General features: G+C 40.9%; 1 protein-coding gene across 1 annotated transcript in view; it reads right to left on the bottom strand.

The window, feature by feature from the left end:
• The window catches only part of IRAG2 (inositol 1,4,5-triphosphate receptor associated 2), a 77,018-nt gene extending 57,484 nt beyond the window's left edge, over positions 1–19,534 (bottom strand). The window contains exons 1-9 of the mRNA XM_058191694.1: positions 18,955–19,534; positions 18,064–18,174; positions 14,259–14,439; positions 13,132–13,178; positions 11,555–11,621; positions 8,898–9,056; positions 5,731–5,848; positions 3,150–3,200; positions 1,352–1,429 (exon numbers count right to left, since the gene is read on the bottom strand). Of these exons, the coding sequence (XP_058047677.1) occupies positions 1,352–1,429; positions 3,150–3,200; positions 5,731–5,848; positions 8,898–9,056; positions 11,555–11,621; positions 13,132–13,178; positions 14,259–14,439; positions 18,064–18,174; positions 18,955–19,534 (1,392 nt within the window). The remainder of the gene's footprint in view (positions 1–1,351; positions 1,430–3,149; positions 3,201–5,730; positions 5,849–8,897; positions 9,057–11,554; positions 11,622–13,131; positions 13,179–14,258; positions 14,440–18,063; positions 18,175–18,954) is intronic.
• Positions 19,535–27,016: the final 7,482 nt, after the last annotated feature.

Genomic DNA, 27,016 nt, shown 5'->3' with positions numbered 1-27,016 from the left:
CACATTAAAAATCAAGAGACTACCGTTCCCCAACCACCATCTTGTCTGTTTTGGTAAGCACTTGCCAGAAGGGAACACATAAATCCTGGTTCTGATGGTAGGGTGCGCACTGCCTGGAATGTTTGTACGCACAAATTGAAGCATGTGAAAAATGAGTGTAAATGAATAATTGGCTGGAGAAATCAAAGGAAAGCCTTCGAAGCATCAACGTGTTTTAAAGGACATGCACATGTTAACAGTTTAAAGCTCACACCAATATGCTTTGCAAAATCTTACATGCTCTAATAGGCTATATTACTTTATTTTTTGGAGTCCAGACTATAAAATGCACCTACCTTTTTGGGGGAGGAAAACAAGAAAAAAAAATCTGCCTCTGCCTCTGCCTCCCAGCAATTTGCCTCCTTGCAGCAACCAGCGGAGGCCCGCGTGGCAATGGCAATCCCTGCAGCCTGAAACAGCTGAGGGTCTGGAGGCTGACCCAACCAACAATCAGCTGCTTATGCTTATCAGGCTGTGCTGAAACTGAAACGGGTTGTTTGCTGTTTGCTGCAAGAGGTAAACTGCTGGGAGGCAGAGGCCAATGGATGGGGGCCAGTGTGTGGGTGGGGCTACATTCAGTCTATAAGACACACCCAAATTTTCACCCTTTTTTGGGGGGGGGGAATGCCTCTTATACTCGAAAAATACGGTATGTTCTATGCTGATGCCCATTTTGTGCAGAAATGCTGAAGAATCTTAACGAGAATATCCCCAAAATAATTAAATATCTCAGAACTGACCAAGAATTTGTGGGATAAAGTTCTTATCGCTAAGAAAATGATAATAATCTCTTGATTCAATTATATCATACACGTCTCAAGTTATGGAGACAGAAAGATCCTACCATCATTAATGTTCTCATCTGTTATTCAGACCTGGAACATTTGCTAAGTCAGATGTAACTATAATGCAAAATTTGAGTTTCAGCTCAAATTCCTCTTAAAAATGTAATTTAACATTTAAGGGACAGTATCAGAATCCCCATGGTTACATGTTGCTTTTTGAAGGTTTTCTGATATTCTTCCCCCAATTTACAAATGTAAATAATAGAGATCCACTTTTAGTTTTAACTGTGGATTGTCATATTTTGGTTAAGGCTATGATCTCTGATCATTCCAAGCCAGCGTAACCAGTGATTAGGAGTGTTGGGTTCTGTAATGCAACATAAGTGGAAATCCAAGAGTAGGAATTACTGCATTGTCTTTAGAAAATATTTGATTTCATTCTCTTGATTATGGATACTTGGAACATGAACCATTGAATTGAATCTCTGCCACCTCAAACTGAAACAAAATGTAGGAGTCACACTTACTTGGAGTTCGCTAATATTCTGGGACAGCTCCTCAATCTTCTTCTGGAGACCATCTGAATCAAGAGCATTTCTAATGTTCTGATTTAAATGACATATTTGTTATTGCTGGTTTCCTTTTCTGCTAATTCTCTTTCCAAATGATGAAAAAAAATATACCTTCACCGAATAACAGAATTGGAAGGGACCTTGGAGGTCTTCTAATCCAACTCAAACAGGAGACCCTATACCATTTCCAAACAAATGGCTGTCCTCCTTTAAAACCTCCAGTGATGGAGCACCCACAACTTCTGGAGGCAAGTTGTTCCACTGGTTAATTGTTTAAACTGTCAGGAAATCTCTCTCCTTCATTAGTTCCCATCCATTGATTCTTGTCCTGCCTTCAGGTGCTTTGGAGAATAGATTGACCCCCTCTTGTTTGTGGCAGCCTCTTAGATATCGGAACACTGCTATCATGTCACCCCTAGCTCTTCTTTTTATTACACTAGACATACCCAATTCCACAACTGTTCTTTATGTTTTATCCTCCAGTCCCCTAATCATCTTTGTTGCTCTTTTCTAAAAACTCTTCCAAAAAAGAAGGTATTTGGCAATAAATTTTCTTGAGTAGAGTGTGTTGTTCTAACACCTATGTATAGGAGGTCAAGAGGTATGTGTCAACTCGCAAAGCATCCCTGGCTTGCTCTCGGGTTGCCATAGGCAAGGGGGATGGGAAACCGACGAAGCAGCACAGCAGCCAAATACAAAAGCAAATTCCAGACGTATCTTTCTCAAGGCTGTCTCCCAGGGTTACCCACAGCAGCTGGAGGGGAGTGATCTCTACAACCTGTGAAATTGCTCTGTTGCAGAATGTGATTGATGACACACTCTGGGGGGGGGAGGGGGGAAACAGGGTCATGATTGGGGCGTAAATTACGTGGGGTCAGAGTTGGCTTCACTTGGAACGTGCCAACATGAAGCTCCTAATAAATAACTGGATTTCTTTTAAAGCTTGGCTCAAGGCTCATAATTTAGTTAGGGCATCCTAACTAACATCGGAACCCTGACAGTATGTGTGAATGGTCTGTCTTCCATTGTATAATCATCTCTCTAATATTCTACAGGTTCCCTAGCTTCCCATACTTCTTTTTTCTTATTCCACCTCCAACAATCGGATGAACTCAAGAACACCAGCTAGGGAATGACACCGATAAATAGCAGATCCCACCTTTGAGAAATTCATGGAGAATTTCTTCGTCCTCTGGAGAAATTTGGGGGAATTATCCACTTAATTGTTCTGCCCATAAATCTGGTGCAGAATATTGAAATGCCATCTGTGCCAGGCTATTACAGTCCTCGGCTTACAACCGATTGTTTAGTGGCCATTCAAAGTTACATAGGCACTGAAAAAAGTGATTTATGACCGTTTTTCACACTTACAACCCTTGCAGCATGCCCATGGTCACGTGATCAAAATTTGGATGTTTGTCAACTGTCATGTATTTATAACGGTTGCAGTGCCCCCGGGGGTGTGTGTCATGTGATCACTTTTTATGAACTTCTGACAAAGAAAGTCAATGGGGAATCCAGATTCACTTAACAACTGGTTTACTAATTTGATGATTCACTTAACGATTGTGGCAAGAATGGTGATAAAATGGGGGAAAACTCACTTAACAATTGTCTTGCTTAACAACAGAAATTTTGGATTAATTGTGGTTGTAAGTCAAGGACTACTGGTATATTCTTGTCATTATTACTGCATAGCAATAAAAAATACATATCCTCATATGATTCAAAGATTAATGTCATCCATTCTTACCTCCTCTTGAAGGGAAGAAATCTTAAGAACGAGGGACTGATTCTCTTTTTCCTGATTATGAAAAGAAAGTGGAGAAGAGAAACAATCAGATGTTTATCAGGAACCTGAGCTGTGTGTTGACTTACATTCAGCACTTGCTCCATGTACCAAAAAAAAAAAGCAACACAACTTGGATTGTAACAGATGGCCAAAGTTAAGGCATTAACAGTTGTTAACCTAATCTTGTGAAGCTTCTTCTCCAGTAATACTGTATTGCAAACTAGGGCATACAAAACCTTTGCTAGACCAATTCTCGAATACAGCTCATCTGCCTGGAACCCGCACTGCATATCGGACATTAATACAATTGAGCAAGTCCACTCCTCTGCTCGCAAAAGAATACCTTAACATAACATAACATAATAACAGAGTTGGAAGGGACCTTGGAGGTCTTCTAGTCCAACCCCCTGCCGAGGCAGGAAACCCTACACCATTTCAGACAAATGGCTATCCAACATTTTCTTAAAAATTTCCAGTGTTGGAGCATTTACAACTTCTGCAGGCAAGTTGTTCCACTTATTGATTGTTCTAACTGTCAGGAAATTTCTCCTTAGTTCTAAGTTGCTTCTCTCCTTGATTAGTTTCCACCCATTGCTTCTTGTTCTACCCTCAGGTGCTTTGGAGAATAGTTTGACTCCCTCTTCTTTGTGGCAACCCCTGAGATATTGGAACATTGCTATCATGTCTCCCCTGGTCCTTCTTTTCATTAAACTAGACATACCCAGTTCCTGCAACCATTCTTCATATGTTTTAGCCTCCAGTCCCCTAATCACCTTTGTTGCTCTTCTCTGCACTCTTTCTAGAGTCTCAACATCTTTTTTACATCGTGGCGACCAAAACTGAATGCAATATTCCAAGTGTGGCCTTACCAAGGCATTATAAAGTGGTATTAACACTTCACGTGATCTTGATTCTATCCCTCTGTTTATGCAGCCCAGAACTGTGTTGCCAGCTGCACACTGCTGGCTCATATCTAAATGGTTGTCCACTAGGACTCCAAGATCCCTCTCACAGTTACTACTATTGAGCAAGGTACCACATATATAGTACCTGTGCATTTTGTTTTTTGTTTTTTGCCTAAATGTAGAATCTTACTTTTTTCACTGTTGAATTTCATTTTCTTAGTTAGCGCCCAATGTTCAAGTCTGTCAAGATCTTTCTGTATCTTGAGCCTATCTTCTGGAGTGTTGGCTATTCCTGCCAGCTTGGTGTCATCTGCAAATTTGATGAGTTCCCCATCTATCCCCTCGTCCAAGTCATTGATGAAGATGTTGAAGAGTACTGGGCCTAAAACAGAGCCTTGGGGCACTCCACTGTATACTTCCCTCCATGTGGATGTAGTTCCGTTGAGGACTACACGTTGAGTGCGGTTGGGCAGCCAGTTACGAATCCATCTGGTGGTGGTGCTGTCTAACCCACATTTTTCTACTGTATCTAGTAGTAGGTTATGGTCTACTTTATCAAATGCTTTGCTGAAGTCCAAGTAAATTATACCGACAGCATTCCTCTTGTCCACTAATTTTGTTACTTTGTCAAAGAATGCAATGAGATTAGTCTGGCATGATCTGTTTTTGACAAACCCATGTTGGCTTTTGGTTATTACTTTGTTTGCTTCTAGGTGTTCAATGATTCGTTGCTTGATTATCTTTTCCAGAATCTTCCCTGGTATTGAGGTCAGGCTGATAGGTCTGTAGTTTCCTGGATCTGTTTTTTTTCCCTTTTTTGAAGATGGGAACTACATCAGCTCTTTTCCAGTCCTCTGGCAGTTCCCCTGTGCTCCAGGATCTTTGAAAGATATAGTTCAGTGGTTCTGAGATCTCATCTATCAGTTCCTTCAGAACCCTGGGGTGCAATCCATCCGGTCCTGGTGATTTGAACTCATCTAGGATAGACAGGTGTTCACTTACCATTTTTCCCCCTATTTTAACTTGTGTTCCTAATCTGTTTTTTGTGGTGCTGTTTTTGATAGGTTGGATTGTTTTTTCCTTTTGTGTAAAGATAGATGCTTATGCCACCAGATAGATGCTTATGCCACCAGATAGATGCTTATGCCACCTTGACATTTTGGACCTGGACAACCTAGAACTATGCCACCTATGGTCTGACCTAAGCTTAGTACACAAAATTGTCTGCTACAACGTCCTACCTGTCAATGACTACTTCAGCTTCAACTGCAACAATACATGAGCACACAATAGATACAAACTCAAGGTTAACCACTCCAAACTCGATTGCAGAAAATACGACTTTAGCAACAGAGTGGTCAATGCCTGGAATGTACTACCTGACTCTGTGATTTCATCCCCAAACCTCCAAAACTTTAATCTAAGACTGTCTACTGTTGACCTCACCCCATACCTAAGAGGTCTGTAAGGGACATGTATAAGTGCACCAACGTGCCTACCATCCCTGTCCTAATGTCCCCTTTTATTCGTATCCATTTCATGTATTAATAACCATGTTTATACCTGTATCTGTTATCTTCTACACACTTAACAAAATAGATAGATAGATAAATAAATAAATACAAACATCAACTCACAAGCTGTTTATTCTGGATTGCCATCAACTGTCTCTTTTCTTCAGAGGTACCCAGAATGTTCTTCACTTCTTCCAATTCCTCTTTTAAAGTTTTTACTTGACTTGCAGACTGCTGGGAGCTAGAAACCCACAACCAAAAAAAAAAAAAAAAGTCCAAAAACATTTGTGATAGACAAAGAAACCTATGACATTTCCCCCCCCCCCCAATGTTTCTTTGTAGATACTTTTATGTTTTTTTATTGTATGCACTAGAATCACATTCTGGGGAGGGGGGGATAGATATAAATATGATGTGTAAATAACTATTTTTTTTATTATAGCTACAGTGAAATTCAATAAAACCATAAACTAAAAATGATACAACAGTGACATACAATAAACAAAATCTAGATATAACGATTAAAAGTAACTAAAAGTTAAAATAGTATATACATTGGTCTTTTTCAACCTTGACATCTTGAAGAAGTGTGGACTTCAATTCCCAGAATTCCTCAGGCAGCCAGAAACATATTTTGTCTATCTTCTCAATTTTACAACAAAGACATTTCAAAATTGAACACATTTCCTGAACCCGGTCTTTCCATGTGCATGGAATAATTTTCTGAGTAGAACCAGAGACTTATTAGAGTCAGAGTTCTCGGATAAAATGCCACAAGTTCCAGATTTTGAAGTACGATTCACCATCTAATTTGCATTTTTAATTATTAGATTTTTCTCCATAGGTGATATTAACCTGTGCAATGACTTCAAACAAGTAGATAGATGTAATAAAGCTCAGAAATAAATTCCTATGGTACTAAGTTCTCTAAAAATGCAACTTTTTAGAAGAATCTATTGCAATATTAAGGCTGTGATTCCTCATTTATACTAGACCTTAATTAAACCTTATATTAACATCCGTTTCCAGTGATCTCTGCAAGGAAATTAAACTTTGGTAAGTTTGTGCCTGCCAGGATTTCTCATCATACATTATAAGCAGTGGTGGGATTTAAATAATCTCTGCCATAATGATTTCTTCCAACAAACAGTTCACCAAACTACTCAGAAAGTTAACAACCGGTTCTCCCGAAGTGGTGCGAACTGGCTGAATCCCACCACTGATTATAAGTATCTGCAAAGGACAGCTAACAGAATAGAATAGAATAGAATAGAATAGAATAGAATAGAATAGAATAGAATAGAATAGAATAGAATAGAATAGAATTTTTATTGGCCAAGTGTGATTGGACACACAAGGAATTTGTCTTGGTGCATATGCTCTCAGGGTACATAAAAGAAAAGATACCTTCATCAAGATACAACACTTACAACACTTAATGATAGTCATACGTTAAAAATTTAACACTTAATGATACAATACTTAGTCATAGGCTACAAATAAGCAATCAGGAAACAATATCAGTATAAATCGTAAGGATACAAGCAACAAAGTTACAGTCATACAGTCGTAAGGGGAAGGAGATGGGTGATGGGAACCATGAGAAGATTAATAGTAGTGCAGATTTAGTAAATAGCTTGACAGTGTTGAGGGAATTATTTGTTTAGCAGAGTGATGGCGTTTGGGAAAAAACCCTTCTTGGGCCTAGTTGTTCTGGTGTAGAGTGCTCTATAGGGTCATTTTGAAAGTAGGAGTTGAAACAGTTTATGTCCAGGATGTGAGGGGTCTGTAAATATTTTCACAGCCCTCTTTTTGATTCGTGCATTATACAGGTCCTCAATGGAGGACAGGTTGGTAGCAATTGTTTTTTCTGCAGTGGGAGTTTGTCCTCTACAAACACTGAGAGCTTATGTACCTTATGTACAAGGAATTTAGAGACAAATTCCTTGTGTGTCCAATCACACTTGGCCAATAAATAATTCTATTTTACATATGGTCATTTATGGTAAAGAAGACTTTACACAGAAACACCCCTACTACCAAAAATTTGGGAATATGATTCACATTTTAATACAGAAAAATTTGAAAATGGAGATAAAGATGAAACCAGAATTCTTCCTTTTGGGTTTAATGGAAAAAGGCCTGGAGAAAAAATTTGGAACTTTGTTCTTATATATGTTGACATCAGCAAGACTGATGCACAAAAATGGAAGGACACTTCGATTCCTACTATGGATGAATGGTTGCAGAAGTTGATGGAAGTTGGCTGAAATGGCAAAATTGGCCATCTTGATTAAAGAAAAGAATATAAGTACTTTTATTTCCACATCGAGGCTGCTTCTGAACTTTGTGCCTGAAGCGGAAAAGAATGAAACTTTAATTTTGGGTTTTAATGATTGGATTGATAGATCTTGATAGAAATGGCTTGTTCGTATTCAGTGGTGGGATCCTTCGGGTTTAACAACCGGTTTGGCGATTGTGCGCTTTGCTGCGCGTGCATGTTCAATTCAACCTAAAATCACCTTCTGCGTTGGTGCTAGGGAATTAAAACAGCTGAGGTGCAGCAATCCAGTCTGCCACGTTAATCAGCTGCAAAGATAGAAGTAAGTAAAAGCAGGGTGGGATGAACAGGCTCCCAGCTGATTGTCGGAGCTACCAGTTCGCCTGAACTGGTCTGAACCGGTAGAATCCCACCCCTGTTCATATTATTATGAAAAAAACAAAGCTGTGATTTGATGTTGATGTCTTATTCTACTGCAACAGAGAGAATCGGAAGCAGAGGTGGGTTTCAGCAGGTTCTGACCAGTTCTGGAGAACCGGTAGCGGAAATTTTGAGTAGTTCGGCGAACCAGTAGTAAAAATTCTGACTGGTCCTGCTCCATCTATTCTCTGGCTCTCAATTCCCAGCTGATCGGGAGGAAATGAGGATTTTTGCAGTAACCTTCCCCTGGAGGGGGGTGGGAATGGAGATTTTACAGTATCCTTCCCCTGCCATGCCCCACCAAGCCAGACCCACAGAACCAGTAGTAAAATTTTTTGAAACCCACTACTGGTCGGAAGTCAATGTTTCTTTTTTTTCTTTTTCTCATCCTCCTCCCTCACTTCTCTTCCCCCTCTTCCTCCCCACCGTTTTCCTATTTGTTTTCCTATTTTGTATCTTATTTTATTTTATAACCCAATAAAAATGGTAAACCGAAGAAACACCCCCTATTACGGTATTTCTACTAGAGCAACAACAAATCTTGCTAAACCCGCAAAAGAACTTTCATTTACTTTCAAAAGCATCACACCTTTTTATCTGATTCCGCAACTCCCCGCCATCTTCCATCAGTCTATTATTGGTCTCTTCCATGGCATCCAGTGCCAGCTTCAACTGGTCGTTTTCCTCTTGAAGTTTCTGGTTGTTGAACTGAAGATCAGCTACGCAAGTAATCAAATCAGATGTTTCTCTGGAAGGGTATAAGACATTTTTACCTCCATATTTGCTCCATATTTTTAATGGAGGAGATCAACAGCAGGATGGGTGTTTAATGGTAAGAAAATTCCACCCTATCTGCACCTTTTCTGGCTAAAGTCCCATCACCCAAGCATAACTCTAAGGAACAGCATTCTTGTTGTGCCTCGTCCTCCCTCCTCTCCTCAGCCGGGCCCCTCCCATCTCCTCCCGGGCCTGCTATCAGACTCTGAGTCTGATAATGAAGATGAACGGCCTGTCATGCCTCCAGCCCCCGGCCCTGGCCCCATGCCCGGACAGGATGTCAGGAATGAACAAACAAACCTCACTCATACGGCGTGTGTTCCTTTGGCTCAGCCATCAGAGGAAGTCAGCCACGGATTGGAATTACTTGGGCCTATTCCTTCTGACCCCTCCCTTTCTCAAACAACAGAAGACAATTCAAAGTGGGAGGATCCTCGCTTCCGGAGATCTGAGAGGTGACGCCAGCAGAAGGAAGGGAGGGGCAGGCCTGGATAAATGCTGAGTCATGGAGCCACACCCCACAGCCTATATAAAGGACCTGCTTTTGGCATTCCAACCTTGAGTCAAGCAAAGTCTCATCTAGTTTGTTGAAGTCACAACTTGGACTCCTGCCTGCCCTGAGGAACCTGGAAGGAATTTGGCAAAGCTGCAGAGGCTTCGTTGCCACGCTTGATACGGACTTCCTAGACCCGGTCGTCGGAGGGGGAGGGGGACACGACAATTCTTCTGGATCCGACATACAGCTATTTTTCTTCACTGATAATCCATATTCCCTCATTTCTGAAAGCCTATCCTTGAGAGGACATTCCTAACCACAAATAACAGGCAGTCCTCAACTTACGGCGACAATGGAGCCCTAAATTTATGTTGCTAAACGAGACAGGGGTGAAATGAGTTTTGCCCAATAGTCATGTGATTGAACATTCAGACACTTGGAAACTGATTCATATTTATGACGAATGCAGTGTCCCAGGATCATGTGATCACCTTTTGCAACCTTCTAACAAGCTGTCCATGGGGGACTGCAAGGCGAGCAAACCAGTCAGTCCTACAGGAGATCAACCTTGACTGCTCTTTAGAAGGCCAGATCCTGAAGATGAAGATGAAATCCTTTGGCCACCTAATGAGAAGGAAGGACTCACTGGAGAAGAGCCGAATGCTGGGAACGATTGAGGGCAAAAGAAGAAGGGGACGGCAGAGAATGAGGTGGCTGGATGGAGTCACTGAAGCAGTCGGTGTGAGCTTCAATGGACTCCAGAGGATGGTAGAGGACAGGAAGGCCTGGAGGAACGTTGTCCATGGGGTCATGATGGGTCGGACACAACTTCGCAACTAACAACAACAAACAAGCAGTCAATGGGGAAGTCAGATTCAATTTAACAATCAGGTTACTAACTCAACAACCGCAGTGATTCACCTAAAAACTGTGGCAAGAAAGGTCATAAAATGGGGCCAAACTCACTTTTAACCAATGTTTGACTTAGCAACTGAAATGCTGGGTTCAATTGAGGACGTAAGTCGAGGACTACTTGTACAACCAACGAAGAGAAACTCACTGCCTCTCTTCATTTTTGGTGGTTGCTCTGTTGAACCGATCTTAGTATTAAGGTACTATTTTCCCAATATTCAATTGTGTTTTGTTTTCCAATCTCATACATCCATTGCTCTATATCAGGGGTGTCAAACTCAAGGCCCAGGGCTCGGATCTGTCCCACGGGGTGCTTAGATCTGGACCGTCGGGCCGCCCTGGAGACAGCAAAGGACCAGCCCACGGTGCCTCTGCCAGTGAAAATGGAGTTTGGGAGGGCTGCATGCAGCCCTCCCGAGCTCTGTTTTTGCTGGCAGAGGGTTGCAGGAGGCCGTTGAAGCCGAAAACGGACCTCGGGAGATGAGTGATGTCAAGGTGGCCATGCCCACCCCAGCCCCCTGTGGTCAGACACAACCCTGATGCAGCCCTCAATGAAATCGAGTTTGACACCCATTGTTCTGTATCAGTGATACAGATTTCCAGATTGAGTGCCCAAACGCGTGCGCCCAAACCCCCAAAATGCAATGTGTGTGCCCCCCCATGTGCCCCACACCCATGTGCACATGCCCCCCTGCACCAGAGCCCCCATCCCTCCCCTCCCCCTGCGCATGCACAGCAGAGACCTGAAGACCAGCTGACCAGCAGGAGGCACACGCTCATGCGCACCGGAGCTGAACTGGGGCGACGGCTCACGTGCCCACAGAGAGGGCGCTGCGGGCCATAGGTTCACCATCACGGCTCTATATCTTGCCCCCTTGGGACAACACACAGCGAGTTTAACTTTCTGTGTGGCAGCCATTCAGAAAGTAAAATGTTGTTATCACATACTTCCATTCATTGAAAAGACTCAGTGTAGCCATTACTCCTGCACAATTCCTATCTCTGATCTTGGTTTCTTTTGCTTCCCATTGCTGAAACCCGTGGACTAAAACAGGACTCACAAATCTCCTCTTGACACATCACCGCCAAGTGCTTCTAGGCTTCCAGAAGTTATGTTCAACCTTTTCGCTGCAAAAAGAAATTTTTGGTGGCGGTAAGACAAGAAAGAAACCAACTGTGTGCCATTCCATTCCATAAACATTTTAAGCACAATGGTTGCCTCTGTATGACTGATGTTACATTTTCACTTTTATGATCATCCTCAAATGCCCTAATTTAGCATCTGTCAAGAGCAAAATGAGTCATTCGGCATCTTAGAACTCGCAATAGAACTTTAGACTTATACGCCGCTTCACAGTGCTTTACAGCCTTCTCTGAGTGGTTTACAGAGTCAGCATATTTGCCCCCAACAATCTGGGTCCTCATTTTACCCACCTCGGAAGGATGGAAGGCTGAGTCAACCTTGAGTCGGTTGGGATCGAACTGCCGAACTGCAGCCAGCAGTCAGCAGTAGCTGGCAGTACTGCATTCTAACCACTGCGCCACCACGGCTCATTGCTATCTTAGCAATGATAATAGATTTTAACAGGACAGGGATAAGAGATACCATTGGAAGGAACAAAGGAAGCTAATAAACCCTTAGTTCACCTAATCCTCGACTGATCCGCCTCTTGACAACCCTCTTGGTATGATCTGGTTCCTTATTCCCATATAACATTTCAGTATTGTTTTTTTTTTAATATTCAATAAAAAACAAAAAGCTGGCATGTTGCAGAACAAACCACCAACTTATTAGCTGAAACCAAGTTTGCAAATGTGTTTAGCGACCTGGAAAATAATTCACCTGCTCATGTAAATAATTCAGCCAATCATTTAGCATAGCTTCTTCCAGGGGTGAAATCCAGCAGGTTCTGGAGAACCGGTAGCAGAAATTTTGAGCAGTTCGGAGAACCAGTAGTGGAAATTTTGAGTAGTTTGGAGAACTGGCAAATACCACCTTTGGGTGGCCCCAGAGTGGGGTGGGAATGGGGATTTTGCAATATCCTTCCCCCAAGAGTGGGGAGGGAATGGGGATTTTGCAATATTCTTCCCCAGGAGTGGGGAGGGAATGGGGATTTTGCAGTATCCTTCTCCTACCACGCCCACCAAGCCACACCACGCCCACCAAGCCATGCCCACAGAACCGGTAGTAGAAAAAAATGGATTTCCCCACTGACTTCTTCCCTTCTAAATAGTCTCAAGAGTTTTCTTTAGCTAGATTTATTGCGATGAAAGAATTAAATTTTATTAACTTTTCGGGACTTTTTTTCCCCACTTTCAAAGAAAAACCTATATATCTCAGCATACATGTTTGGAGAGACTTAAGTCTTTTCACAACCTTAGGCTGCAATAGAGGGAAGATATTGATATCTCTTATTGATAATGAGGAAGTCTGCAGCTGGTAGTTTACAAAATCACTGATAGTTTGAAAACCAAGAGTGAGATTATTCCTATTGGACAGGAGGCATTTTAGCCCTTTTTATGCACGTTATACACAGTTCACTAAATTTAACTTTCCATAATACCTAAAATACTATTCTAATACATTTGTATTTTTATTAATTCTGAATGCAGTTCAATAAATCTGATAAAGAAATACCTGAGAAATTATTTTCAGGGGTTGCCTCCTTGGTGGGTAGCTCATTCCTGAAATACAGGGGTGGGGGGAGTGTAATTCCAGGCATACAAGATCACAGAAATGGCTCTAATCAATTATATGAAACTTTTTTTTTGCATTTTCAATACATTGTAAAGAAAAAAACACCCTTTTCTTTCTCATGATTTTTTTTTTAATTTGAATTTATATCCTGCCCTTCTCCGAAGACTCAGGGCGGCTTACACTGTGTTAAGCAATAGTCTCATCCATTTGTATATTATATATAAAGTCAACTTTTATTGCCCCCAACAATCTGGGTCCTCATTTTACCTACCTTATAAAGGATGGAAGGCTGAGTCAACCTTGGGCCTGGTGGGACTTGAACTTACAGTAATTGCAAGCAGCTGTGTTAATAACAGACAGACTTAGTCTGTTGAGCCACCAGAGGCCCACCAGTTTTGTAACCTGTTTTCTGTTTCTTAACCTATGCAATTATATGGCATGATATCATCCATCCTAACTTCTTATCAAAGACTCTTATGTATATATTTAGTTACTATGGGATAAAAGGACCTGCTTTATAGTGGTTTGCTAGCGGTGGTAGTTAAAAACCAGAAAGCAAAGAGCAGGGATAAATTATTTTTTTCAACGGAGAACAATCAGATATGTGCTCCATTAAGGATTCAAAGAACTGCAGAAGGTTTTTTTTTTAATTTATGTAAAGCAAGGGTGTCAAACTCTATGCCCGAGGGGCCAGATCCGGCCAGCGGGGGTGCTTAGATCTGGCCCATGGGGCCACCCTGGAAAGGACCAGCCTGCAGTACCTCTGCCAGCAAAAAATGGAGCTTGGGCAGCCTTCTGAGCTCCATTTTTGCTGGCAGAGGATTGTCGGGAGCCCGTTTTTGCTCGAAGAGCACTCAGGCCACCACAGGCGCCTGACATGAGTGACATCGAGCTGGCCACGCCCACTCTGGCCCCCCAAGGTCAAACACAACCCTGATGTGGTCCTCAAATGAAATCAAGCTGTACAAGCTGATCTACAGTGTTCATCAATGGAGCTATGATCAATATATGGGGTTATCATGCTTTGCGCTACAAAAAAAAAAAAAAAGAGATAATAGTCAGGGTACCAGTTTCTTTTGCAATCTTCAATCCATTCTTTCATGATGGCATGGTAGGTCTCCAAGTCCATAGAGATATCCCTATGATCAGGATCAAGCATGTTGCACAAATCTTCAAGGCCGCTGTCTTCTGAACTCCGACTTGTCGTGTTCCTCAGGAAGTCAACTAATTTAGAAACGGCCACTTTGCCTAAACGTTAACAATGAAAATTAACACAGAGGTTCGTGTTCAGACGATGTTCATCGTTTTGGGGTAGACCGTTTTAAATTATGAGCAGACAATTAGCATTCTGACTGCTAATGTCAACCTTGACCTTTAACTATGGCAAACTATGCTGACAATATTTCAGCAACAAGGTTTGCTGCTAAAATTTGGCATTGTAGAAACTCTAGCTGTTGAAACTGTTGTAAGTTATGAACCACTTCCCAAATGTCTGAATGTGGATACACAATCAATGGAGATGCTTTTTTTTTTTTTTTACATTTATATCCCGCCCTTCTCCGAAGACTCAGGGCGGCTTACAGTGTATAAGGCAATAGTCTCATTCTATTTGTATATTTACAAAGTCAACTTATTGCCCCCCCAACAATCTGGGTCCTCATTTTACCTACCTTATAAAGGATGGAAGGCTGAGTCAACCTTGGGCCGGGCTTGAACCTGCAGTAATTGCAGGCTACTGTGTTCTAATAACAGGCTCCTTACAGCCTGAGCTATTCCGGCTTTCTAGATCGGGATGCCCTATGCACGGTCACTCATGCTCTCGTGACATCTCGTCTGGATTACTGCAATGCTCTCTACATGGGGCTCCCATTGAGGAGCACCCGGAGACTCCAGATAGTTCAGAATGCGGCTGCGCGGGTGATAGAAGGAGCCCCTCGTGGCTCCCACATAACACCTCTCCTGCGCAGACTGCACTGGCTACCTGTGGTCTTCCGGGTGCGCTTCAAGGTTTTGGTAATGATCTTCAAAGCGCTCCATGGCATAGGGCCGGGTTACTTATGGGACCGTCTGCTGCCACCGAATGCCTCTCACCGACCCGTGCGCTCTCACAGAGAGGGACTCCTCAGGGTGCCGTCGGCCAGGCAGTGCCGACTGGCGACACCCAGGGGAAGGGCCTTTTCTGTGGGGGCTCCCACCCTCTGGAACGAGCTTCCCCCAGGACTTCGCCAACTTCCTGACCTTCGAACCTTCCGCCGCGAGCTTAAGACACATCTATTTATTTGCGCAGGACTGGACTAGAATTTTTAAATTTTTAAATGTTTAAATTTTAAATCTGGTTTTAATGGGGTTTTATTATTTATATCTCTATTTTAAATATTCGGCCTATGTAATAAGTTTTTTAAAATTAATGTTTTACTCTGTATATATATATGTTTTTATATGGCTGTAAACCGCCCTGAGTCCCTAGGGAGATAGGGCGGTATAAAAGTGTGAATAATAAATAAATAAATAAATAAATAAATAGTCAGACGTGTGAAAAACAGTCATAAATCACTTTTTTCAGGGCTATTTTAACTTTGAAAGGCCACTAAATGAATAAAGTCAAGGTCTACCTGTAGATGCAATCCAGATGGACCCAGTATATGCTTTTCCATTAAATCAGTAAAGAGAGAAAGATAGTTACCATATTTTTCGCACTATAAAACACACCTGACCATAAGGTGTACTTAGGTTTACAGGAGGAAAACAAGAAAAAATATATATTCCGTGTCTACTGCCTCCGCCTAGGAACGCTGAAACCTTCGCTGCCGAGCAGCTGATCGGTGGTTGGATCGGCCTCCTGGAATACTGCCGATCAGCTATTCCATGCAGCGGGGATCGCTGCCGCTGTTCACCGTTTCTGCCTGTCACCACCACCGTACCAATCCCCTCTGTAAAAGGACCCCGCTGCCACGGCCCGGTCTATGACACAGTATTTGCTCCATAAGATGCACAGACATTTCCACTAGAGGTGGGTTTCAGCAGGTTCTGACCAGTTCTGGAGAACCGGTAGTGGAAATTTTGAGTAGTTCAGAGAACTGGCAGTAAAAATTCTGACTGGCCCCACCCCCATCTATTCTCTACCTCCCAATTCCCAGCTGATTGAAATGGAAATTTTGCAATAACCTTCCCCTGGATTGGGGAGGGAATGGAGATTTTACAGTATCCTTCCCCTGCCACGCCCACCAAGCCACGCCCACAGAACCGGTAGTAAAAAAATTTGAAACCCACCACTGATTTCCACCCGCTTTGGAGGGGAGGAAGTGCATCTTATGGAACGAAAAATACGGTACATTACAGAGACATGCAGAGATTGATCAGTGTAGATTGACCTTTGGTACAAGGGGGAAGAAAGGAGATATGCTCTCAGACGTCACAGAATCTGATTACAGCGTATACCCATAAAATAGAGTCCTATTATTTCCTGTAGTATCTACGGGATAGATATCTGCAGGCACATAGAATCTCGTAACATCAAAGACAACAAGAAAGATAAAAGTGGCTCTGGGATTTAAATACAAGAGTCCAAAAAGAACATGAGAAGTTGCTAGAGCACTATGTATCTGAATTGAACGGATTCTTTTCTAACCCTATCCAGATCTATGGGAGAAGAACATCTAGGATTTTGTACATACAGCTCATATATTTTATCTATTTGCTTATTTATATCTCACCTTTATTCTTTTTACAAATAATAATACAAATACCTCAAAGCGGTGAAAATAACTAACACGCCTTCATCATCTTCCTATTTTCCCCACAACCATCACCCCGTGAGGTGTGTTGGGCGGAGAGTGAAGGACTGACCCAAAGTCATCTAGCTGGCTTTCATGGCTGGTGGGACTTGAACTCACAAAAGTCTCCTGGTACCTTAACCACTAGACCAAACTGGCTTTATTGCAGGATTCTGCAAACAGATGCAAATGCAGGCTAGCTGTCCAATACCCAAAATGCGATCACATCACTTGGGGAGGGGCGAGGCAGGCATCAAAATTTTGAACCCAGATTGTAAATAGTCCTGGGGAGGTCTGTTGTAAGTTTGAATGGTCATAAATTGAGGACTACCTATATAAGGAAAGCTGTTGTGGTCCGCCAGCAGTCTGCGGAGCTGGCAACGGAGTTGGACAGTGATGAGGCTGAGATGAGGCCAGGGCCATCGGGGAGTGAGGTGTGGACTCCAGAGCCTCCAGAGACTGATAGTAGTGAGGCAGAGGAACAGGAGGAGCCTGTTCCTAATGCACGCATGAGAAAAGCTGCCAGAAGGCAAGAGCAGCTCAAGCAGAGAGGACAACTAGGGAGTAGGGCCAAGAGATGATTGGCCCCTCCCATAAGGCTTAAAACAGGCCAGCAATGACGTTTGAGCTTTGCCGGAAAACAACACTGATAGCTTTGTCTTCTGCTTCGTCTACGTCTTGCATTTATTTTTGTGACTTCTGAACGTTTGCCAAGAAAGGCCTTTGGCATTTTGCCTAATTGGACCAAGGTTTGCGATAGAACTGAGGAATTTGTGTTGAGAGGAATTTGTTTTAATTTAGTTGAACTACGCTGGGAATGAAATAATTCTCAGCTGTTCGAATGAAGTTTTTTTTTTTCATGGACTGAGTTTCCTACTACCTACTTGGGCCTGGGTCACAACAAAAGCCTAGAGGTGGAGCTCTTGCCTCACAATCAGGAGGTTGTGGGTTCGATCCTAGGTAGAGGCAGATGTAAGGTCTCCTGCTTGGGCAGGTGATTGGACTAGATGACCTGCAAGGTCCCTTCCAACTCTGTTAATCTATTCTGTTCTAAGTAGCCTCCCACATTCATTTTGGAACTCTTCGACTGCTACATTACCTCTTCTTTCCACATCGCATGCAGAAAACATAGTAGTCAGTAGGTCTTCTTCACAAATCAGACTTATGTCAGAGTCTTCATTTTCTCTGTTGTCCATTGCCATCTTCCATCCTATGAAGACAAACAACATTGGAAGCTGGTTTGTTTTTCCGCATATAGCTAAGAGAATTGTTTTTAACTGGCTTTCCTGCTCACTTTTATTTTATGTCATATATATTTATCTGGATTAAATGTTTTTGAACTTTGAAGCAAAACTATTTGCTTCTCAAATTCAACTCTTCCCAAGTCTATCTTTTCCTTCCTTCTGTTCAGCTTGTACACTTATTACGTTTAAAATCAGGTTGAAAAACCCATTTTGTCTTTGCGAGACTGCCCTCTCTCATTGTTAGTTTCCAAAAATTGGCCAAAGTCATACTGCTGTATAAAAGGACAGGATACATCATAAAAAGCAAAACCAGGAGGGACAGGACAGAATGGAATATAGAATATAGAACAGAACAGAATAGAATACAATAACAGAGTTGAAAGGGACCTTGGAGGTCTTCTAGTCCAACCCTCTGCTTAGGCAAGAAACCCTGTACCATTTCAAACAAATGGTTGTCTAACATCTTCTTAAAAACTTCCAATGTTGGAGCATCCACAACTTCTGGAGGCAAGTCGTTCCACTGATTAATTGTTCTAACTGTCAGGAAATTTCTCCTTAGTTCTAGGTTGCTTCTCTCCTTGATTAGTTTCTACCCATTGCTTCTTGTCCTGCCTTCAGGTGCTTTGGAGAATAGCTTGACTCCCTCTTCTTTGTGGCAACCCTTGAGATATCAGAATACAAATACAAAGACATACAATAATATAAATATCACGGAAGAAGCCTGTGTGGCTACCTTCAGTCCTTACCGAAGGAGAATCTTTTGGGTGGAGGAGAAGGAAGAGTGGGCTGTACGGATTTTGGTCCTTGGATAAATAAATCAGGACTCGATGTGAAATAGTTGCATTCCAGAGGTGAGGTGACCTTCGGCTCGATATTAGAGTTGCCACAAAGATAATCAGAGGTTGACTCTCCATGTTTAGTGAGATGGGATGAACCGTTCCCTCTCTGATTTACCAAAACCCACGATTTGTTGAGCTTCTCTTTATTCCCACCCAGCGAAAAGGACTCGGAGCGAATATCCGAAATACGTCGATGACGGGGCGTTTGCACCATACCAGGGTTTGGCGAGAAGAGGTTGTCGCTGGAAGGACTTAGCAAAAAGAGGTTGGTGTCCAGAGAACTGTTGCTTTTTAGTGTCCTTTTCTTCAGGATTTCTTCCAGGTTTTTCTTTGTGTTACTCTGCGGACTGTCGAAGTTTTTTGATTGGAATTTGGGAATCTGCAAGGCGGGATTTGAAGCTTGGTCCATCATGTTGATAGCTTGGAGCTTCCTGCAAAGGCTGGCCACAGGATGATGGCGTTTCCCACACGTATCTTTGGAAGACATTCTGCCCCCTGTTTGAGAGGTTACCTTAAAAAAGGGGAGACGATGTAAATTTTAAAAAAATGATAAGGTTGAACCTTCAGATATTTCCTTTATTTATCCAAGATTGAAATTCAAGGACATTCAAAGTTAATTTTAAAAAAATGGCCTGAACCACCATTTTAACTATTTTTCAGGTTTTAGTGTACAATAGGAACTATATAATTTAGCCAGAGAGATATCTCATCAGTCTATCCATATAATTCAAGACTTACAGAGCCTTTCAGATTCTTTTAATGTTTTTTTTTTAATTAGAGCTCTTTAAAGGATTTCTATGATTGCCCATCTTATGTCTGGGTGGCTAATAATATTAATATAATAAGTTTTAATAATCACCCCTCAAACAGATTAAAACAATCATTGTACATTGTTTATGTTATTATAAATAAGGTTGGTTCTTTTTTTTTGGAAGCAGGCCAACTACTCATTTATTTATTATTCAAAGAATTTAAACAATTTCAAAGCGAAAAAAACCTGGCAGCTCCAAAAACTATTCTGAGGCATTCTAGTGTCTAGAGCAGTGATGGCTACCTTTTCCGGACCGAGCGCCCAAAGCATGTGTGTGAATGCGTGTGCCTGAACCCCCAATATGCAATGCACGCACGGCCTCCGTGCATGCGCCCCGAGCATGCATGTGTGGCCCCCTGCATGTGCCCTACTCCTTCACATGCGTGAACCCCGCTTGTGCCCCCCCATTTATGTGCGTGAGCCCCCCCCACGCCTCCCGCACATGCGTGGTAGAGACCAGAAGACCAGGTGGCTGACGGAAGTCGCACACACATGCACAGCAGAGCTCATGTGCCATCAGAGAGGGCGCTGCATGCCACCTCTGGCACGCATGCCATAGGTTTGCCATCACGGGCCTAGAGCAGGGGTCTCCAATCTTGGCAACTTTAAGCCTGGAGGACTTCAACTCCCAGAATTCCCCAGCCAGCTGGCTGGGGGATTCTGGGAGTTGAAGTCCTCCAGGCTTAAAGTTGTCAAGGTTGGAGACCCCTGCTCTAGAGTACCATGTTGCATGTTTTTACTTCATCTTAACAGTTTATACATTTTCATTTAACATACATAAGTGCCTTGTGAACAGTGCATTGTCTGAGCCAATATGCTTACATAATAATACTTTTCCAGCTCCTAATTTCTACCTCCATTTTCCAACCATTGATAAAACAAGCCCTGTGTTCGAAAATACTCCGTATCTTCTTTTTCTTTTATCTTTAATGTCACTGCCCATTTCTGCACAATCTACTCATTTTTAAAATTACATCTTCTTCTAAACTTTATCAGCCCCCTCAACATATAATCTCATCGTTCTATCCGTATAATTCAAGATTTACAGAGTTTTTCAGATTCTTTTTTTTTTTGATATATGTTTTATTGGTACATTTTTTTCATTAAAAACACACAAAAACCCATGACTATCCGAACAGCGTGTTGTCTGGGCATAATTGATTTTAAATAAACCATAAGTAAGTATGATTAAGTAACAATAACCATAATCATACTAGTAAGCTTAATAAACATACCAGTATTCATCATAAAAAATTAAAGCAATTAGTTGGTCCACCTCGCAATATTTTATAATACAAATTTTTGAGTTCTTTTTAAATTCCAACCTCTGTTTTTGTTAGTTAACCATTGGTAAAATATATCCCAGGTTAAAAAGTATTCTGTTTCTTCCTTTTTTAAAAAAATCTTAAGTGTCAATCTATCCATCTCAGCACATTCTAATATTTTTATTACACTTTCATCTGTCGGGACCTCATAATTTTTTTTCAGATTCTTATAGAAGTGGTCCTTGACTTACAATCATTTATTTAGTGATGGTTAAAAATAACAAGAGCCCTGGGGGGTGGAAAAACCACTCTTATGACCAGTCCTCATACTTGTAACCATCCCAAGTTCCTTTTATTAAGTCACGAAGGGTTTTCTTTTTAAATATATTTTATTAAACTTTTTTTACATTAAAAACATAGGGGGAAAAAGGAAAAGGTTATATCACTTAACAGCTATTTGTGATATTTTTCTTATAACAATAATTCGTACAATGATTACAAACATTAAATTGTATGTATTTGTGTTGTTTTATCTATTGTTTATACTTAGTAACTAAATATCCTTATCTATCTCCTTTCTATCCACTTATACCACTGTTCCCATATATTATAAAATACCGATGCCTCTTTATCTTTTAAACTCAGCGTTAGTTTGTCCATTTCTGCGCAGTTCATGACCTTTTGTATAACAAGTTTCTCTGTAGGTATACATGGCTGTTTCCAACATTGAGCGTAGGCCATCCTAGCAGCAGTTTATTTATTTATTTATTTATTTATTTATTTATTCATATTTTTATACCGCCCTTCTCCGAAGACTCAGGGCGGTGTACAGCCAATAAAACTACAAGAATCTTAACAAATTAAAATAAAATATCAATTTTAAAAAACTGATTCAATCGCTGTATACTTAAAGTATTAGCTAAAATTTATCAAAACTAAAACCTTAGTAAAACCCTATTAAAACCCACTAAAACCCCCATACTAAAATCAATCAGGCCAGCCCCGCTTGGAGAAAAAAGAAAGTCTTGAGCTCGCGCTTAAATGTTAATATGTATAATAATATGCTTAACAGTTAATATGTATAATAATAATAATAATAATAATAATAATAATAATAATAATAATAATAATAATAATAATAATAATAATATCAGAGTTGGGAGGGTCCTTGGAGGTCTTCTAGTCCAACCCCCTACCCAGGCAGGAAACCCTACACCATTTCAGACAAATGGCTATCCAACATTTTCTTAAATTTTCCCAGTGTTGGAGCATTCACAACTTCTGCAGGCAAGTTGTTCCACTGGTTAATTGTCCTCACTGTCAGGAAATTTCTCCTTAGTTCTAAGTTGCTTCTCTCCTTGATTAGTTTCCACCCATTGCTTCTTCTCCTGCCCTCAGATGCTTTGGAGAATAGCTTGACTCCCTCTTCTTTGTGGCAGCCCCTGAGATGTGTAGTATTAAATATTTTATACTCTTCACATATCTATTTTTTTTTTTTTGGAAAATCCCCAATAAAAAGAGTTCCGGTTCTAGATCCAACTGTTCATTCGTGATTTCCTGTAGCCACTCTTTAATTTTTAACCAATATTTACGGGATTCGGGGCAGGACCACCACATGTGGTAATATGTTCCCTCTTTATTTTTAGATGAGGGGGAAAAAGAAAAGAAAAGAAAGTCATGAAGGGTTTTCAAAGTCGGCACCGCCACGTTGAATTGGACCCAGAAACAATTTGGCAACCATCTTTACCTGTTACAAAAGTAGCCAAAGGCAGGTTTCAACATCAGGGATACAAATCGTTGCTTTTGAAAGCCAAAATGGCTGCCTGCAAACAAAATGGCTGCCCAACGGGAACACCACTTTCCCACAACGTTTCCGATCACGCTAGCAGGTCATTCCTGCCATTCAAAAACATCCCTGTAAAGAAATCTGAGACGTTAAGAGACCGCTGCTTTGATCTGTAGTGTGCCAACTTCCTCATTAGTTGCTTTACAGAAGAATTTAACGGGGGGGAAAAAATAAAACAAGGAAGGAGGTTAAACGCACAGGCTGGAAGCACGATGGTTACTTTAATGAGCCGCTGAGAATTGCTTTCGATGGCAGCGGCACAGAAATATATTTAATCAATCAATAAACAAAAAAAACAACAACACCAAACTCCAGCTGATTCCATCTTCTAGTCAAGTCATCGCCAAAGCCAAACCCATCACTTTGTAACATTAAAAAACAAACTCTCCGAGTATTCCTTTGGCAGAAAAATAAAACTGAGAAAAAGGCAAGGTGAATTTCGGCACAACAGGAATACATTTGCATGCAATGTTATTCCAAGGAAGCTACAGTAGTGGCCAAAATTGTCGAAGCCTTTTGGGAAAAGTGTATTTTCTAAAACTAGCTAAAAACACCATTTTTTGGGAGAGTACTACCATAAAATTATATATATATCAATGGAAATATAATTTAATCAAGAATGTAATGCAATAACTTTTATGAAGGATTTGCTATTAGAATAGCAGTTACAGTATAAAGAAGAAAAGTGAGACGCGTAGAAAAAACGAGATCTACAAAAATTATCACCATAGAAAAAACGAGATATGCAAAAATTATCCCCATGTCAGTTAATACTGAGTTGGGTAACCTTTAGCATGAATTACAGCCTTATAACGTCTTCCCATGGAGTGAACCAAGTCTTTTAGTTCTGCAGCTGTTCTAATGTGAAACCAAGATTGAATGATGGCTTCTATTAACTGGGTTTTTATTGCTGGGTCGCTTCTGACTAACAAGTTTCTTTAGTCGGCTCCATAGATTTTCCATTGGGTTAAGGTCTGGGCTATTCCCAGGCCATTCCAGCAGTGGAATATAATTATCTTGAAACTCCAAAAAAAAAAAAAAGTGGTGTTATTAGCCATCAAACTTCAAAAATACACTTTTCCCAAAAGGTTTCCACGATTTTGAGCACTACTGTATGAAGCCCACCAACGTGAATGTATTTTAGATTTCACGTATCTGCTTGGTGCTCACCGAATATATTAATTAGATCAACCTCAGCCATTAAGATGCATGGACTTAAACTCCCAGAATTCCCTAGGCACGGCTGGCTAGGGAATTCTGGGAGTTGAAATTCATAGATCTTAAAAGTTGCTGAGGTTGAGAAACAGTGGTCTAATATACTGGGTAAGCACCAAGTAGTGGAAAATATAAGCTCAAATGATAAGCTTACATTATCTCAATCATGGGCCTAGAGATCAGAGATGATCAGAGTTTTAATCCAGCATATCTGAAGGTATCATGGTTGGAAAAAGCCCTGTAGAATTTAGAACTGGTACTCTACGTGAGATATAGAAAACTTCAACCAATTAAAATTGGGCATAATAAATATGGGAACAGAATCCCTAGTAAGCATAGAATTTACCCATCTTGAAAAATGCTGACTTTTTATTTTGATCTAGCCCATTTTCTCCAATATTGGTGAAAAATGGGAGAAGACTCCAAAGGTTAATGACCACTGATTACAGATTAACAGAATTGGAAGGGACCTTCTAGGTCATCTAGTCCAACCCCGCCCAAGCAGGAGATCCTACACCCTTGTTGACGGAGGGCAGTCTAGTCTCTTCTTGAAAGCTTCCAGTAATGAAGCTCCCACAACTTCTAAAGGCAACTTCTGTTCCATTGGTTGACTGCATCCTTCATTATTTCATTTACTCCAAAATATAAACTAAACTGTTGGATACATACACAGGCCTTTCCCACCCAGGAGAGCATTGCCCTCATAACTAATATCACCTGCACAGAAATTTTCTTTTTAGAGAATTTGAAAGAAAATCCAATTCAGCAGGGGTCCTTGGCAAAAAAAACACAAAACAGCTGAAGCAACAAAATAACAGCTTTCTGCACCACCTGAAGTACACAACCAGCATGTCCACAATTTTCTCCAAACAGGAGCAATTGCAATGTTTTATCAGGAATTAGGAACCAAAACATATAAGCCAATACATTTTAAAAAAGGAAGCTCCTTGCAAATTTTGAACAGCTAATGTAAAAGATCATACCGAGTTCACAATGGCAACAATGCACTTTTTTAAAAAAAAATCAAACAAACAAATATTCCACCAGGATTTCTTGGCTCAATTCTGTTAACTTTCCTGCATAGGCAGACAAATGTTGGGCTTTTAAACTGCAAGAAATGCAACATAAATATGAGAATTTTGAAGTTGTCTCAATATCATACCCCCAGGAGCATTCAATGGAAATTCTTTCTCGGTTTTTTTTTTCTTAAGCACTAATCAACAGGTCCAAAATAACCTTTACAAAAGCCACATCCAGCTCTGAAAATAGAAAATCAAACCTATCACTTTCTGCTACTAGAAGTCTGGGGGCGGGGCTAAATAAAGACATGTGACCAGAAACACCGGTGTTATGTTGGCTTCTTAATTAGCCACAGTTTCCTGCTTTTCAAATTGCGTTTCTCCTTTCTGTTGGGGGGGGGGATATTCTCTCAGAATGGAAGTGTGCATTTGAAAGGGACAATCGGCCAGTTAATATTGTTTTTAATGTAATTTGGAGTAATCTGGGTTGTTGAACAGAAGCGTGTGGTTTGATCCTTTTTTTAAAAAAAAATACAGCGTTATTGAGTTGTTTTTTTTTAAATGACAGAAGATTAATGGTCAAAGAATGGAAAAGAAGTCAGACTATGGAGAGAAATAGCAAATAGAGGTGCAATAAAATTAAAGCTATAGAAAGAAAAATGCATTTTAAAAAGGCTGACTTCATACTTGCTTTTTAGCAGATATAAATAGCACTTATGTTCAGCACTTGTTCAACAACGTAACATTTGTTATGTTCGACAGATGCAATATAACCTCCATTTTTAATCTACGCATTTTACTAATATCAAATCCATACGTGTCATGATTTCTTCTGTTCCACTCAAAAAGTCCAAAAGGCTTGGGTGTGATTTCACGTTTATTGTATGAGACACTCTAGTACAGGGGTCTCCAACCTTGGCAACTTTAAGACTTGTGGACTTCAATTCCCAGAATTCCAAAGCAAAGCTGGCTGAGGAATTCTGGGAGTTGAAGTCCACAAGTCTTAAAGTTGCCAAGGTTGGAGACCCCTGCTCTAGTAGATTTAATCCTAACAAACACCGTTGGTTTTTTTCCTAAGAGTTTTACTTTAGGATAACTAACTTTGTGCATCATCATAAATGGTTTGGCTTGACATAGCATATCGTCCAAACCTCACATTTAAGAAAATCCTTGCTGAGTGTTAGGCTTAACCTACTCTCAACTATTACTTTAAATCGGTGGTGGGATTCAAGTAATTTAACAACCGGTTCTCTGCCCTAATGATTTCTTCCAACAACCAGTTTGCCAAACTGCTCAGAAAGTTAACAACTGGTTCTCCCGAAGTGGTGCGAACTGGCTGAATCCCACCACTGCCTTAAATCACTTTTCTACTGCTATTAATATCTGTAGGACAAACTGTAAATACCCACTCTTTGATTTTTAAGTGAAGGGAAAATCTACATTAATGGATGTCTGCCTGCAACACAGCTGATGAATGCAAATGCTATAAAATGGTGATAGAGATACAATAAACTTGCTGTTTTTCTCACAAAAGAAGAGGTTTGTAGCTTTTTGAGATAGAATGCCTGCATATTTGAATTACCATTGATGCAGAAGCTAGCCTTGCAATGAGATCTCAATGCTCAAACTAATTATTACATAACTAATTGGGAAACAAAATTGGACAACTACGTTTTTCTTCCAGGACCATCCGCCTGAGTTTTGTACTGCCTAGGACTCAGCCAAGGAAGTTTTGTCATCTCTTAGAAAATGTTTCACCTGAGAAGGTTTGTGAAAAGCGAAGAAAACATTTGAGAAATGAGTAGAGAAGGGA

The sequence above is a fragment of the Ahaetulla prasina genome, chromosome 7, assembly GCF_028640845.1.
Source record: "Ahaetulla prasina isolate Xishuangbanna chromosome 7, ASM2864084v1, whole genome shotgun sequence".
Taxonomy (NCBI): Eukaryota; Metazoa; Chordata; class Lepidosauria; order Squamata; family Colubridae; genus Ahaetulla; species Ahaetulla prasina.
Note: the sequence above shows the minus strand (reverse complement) of the source record. Positions and strands in the feature narration are given on the sequence as shown.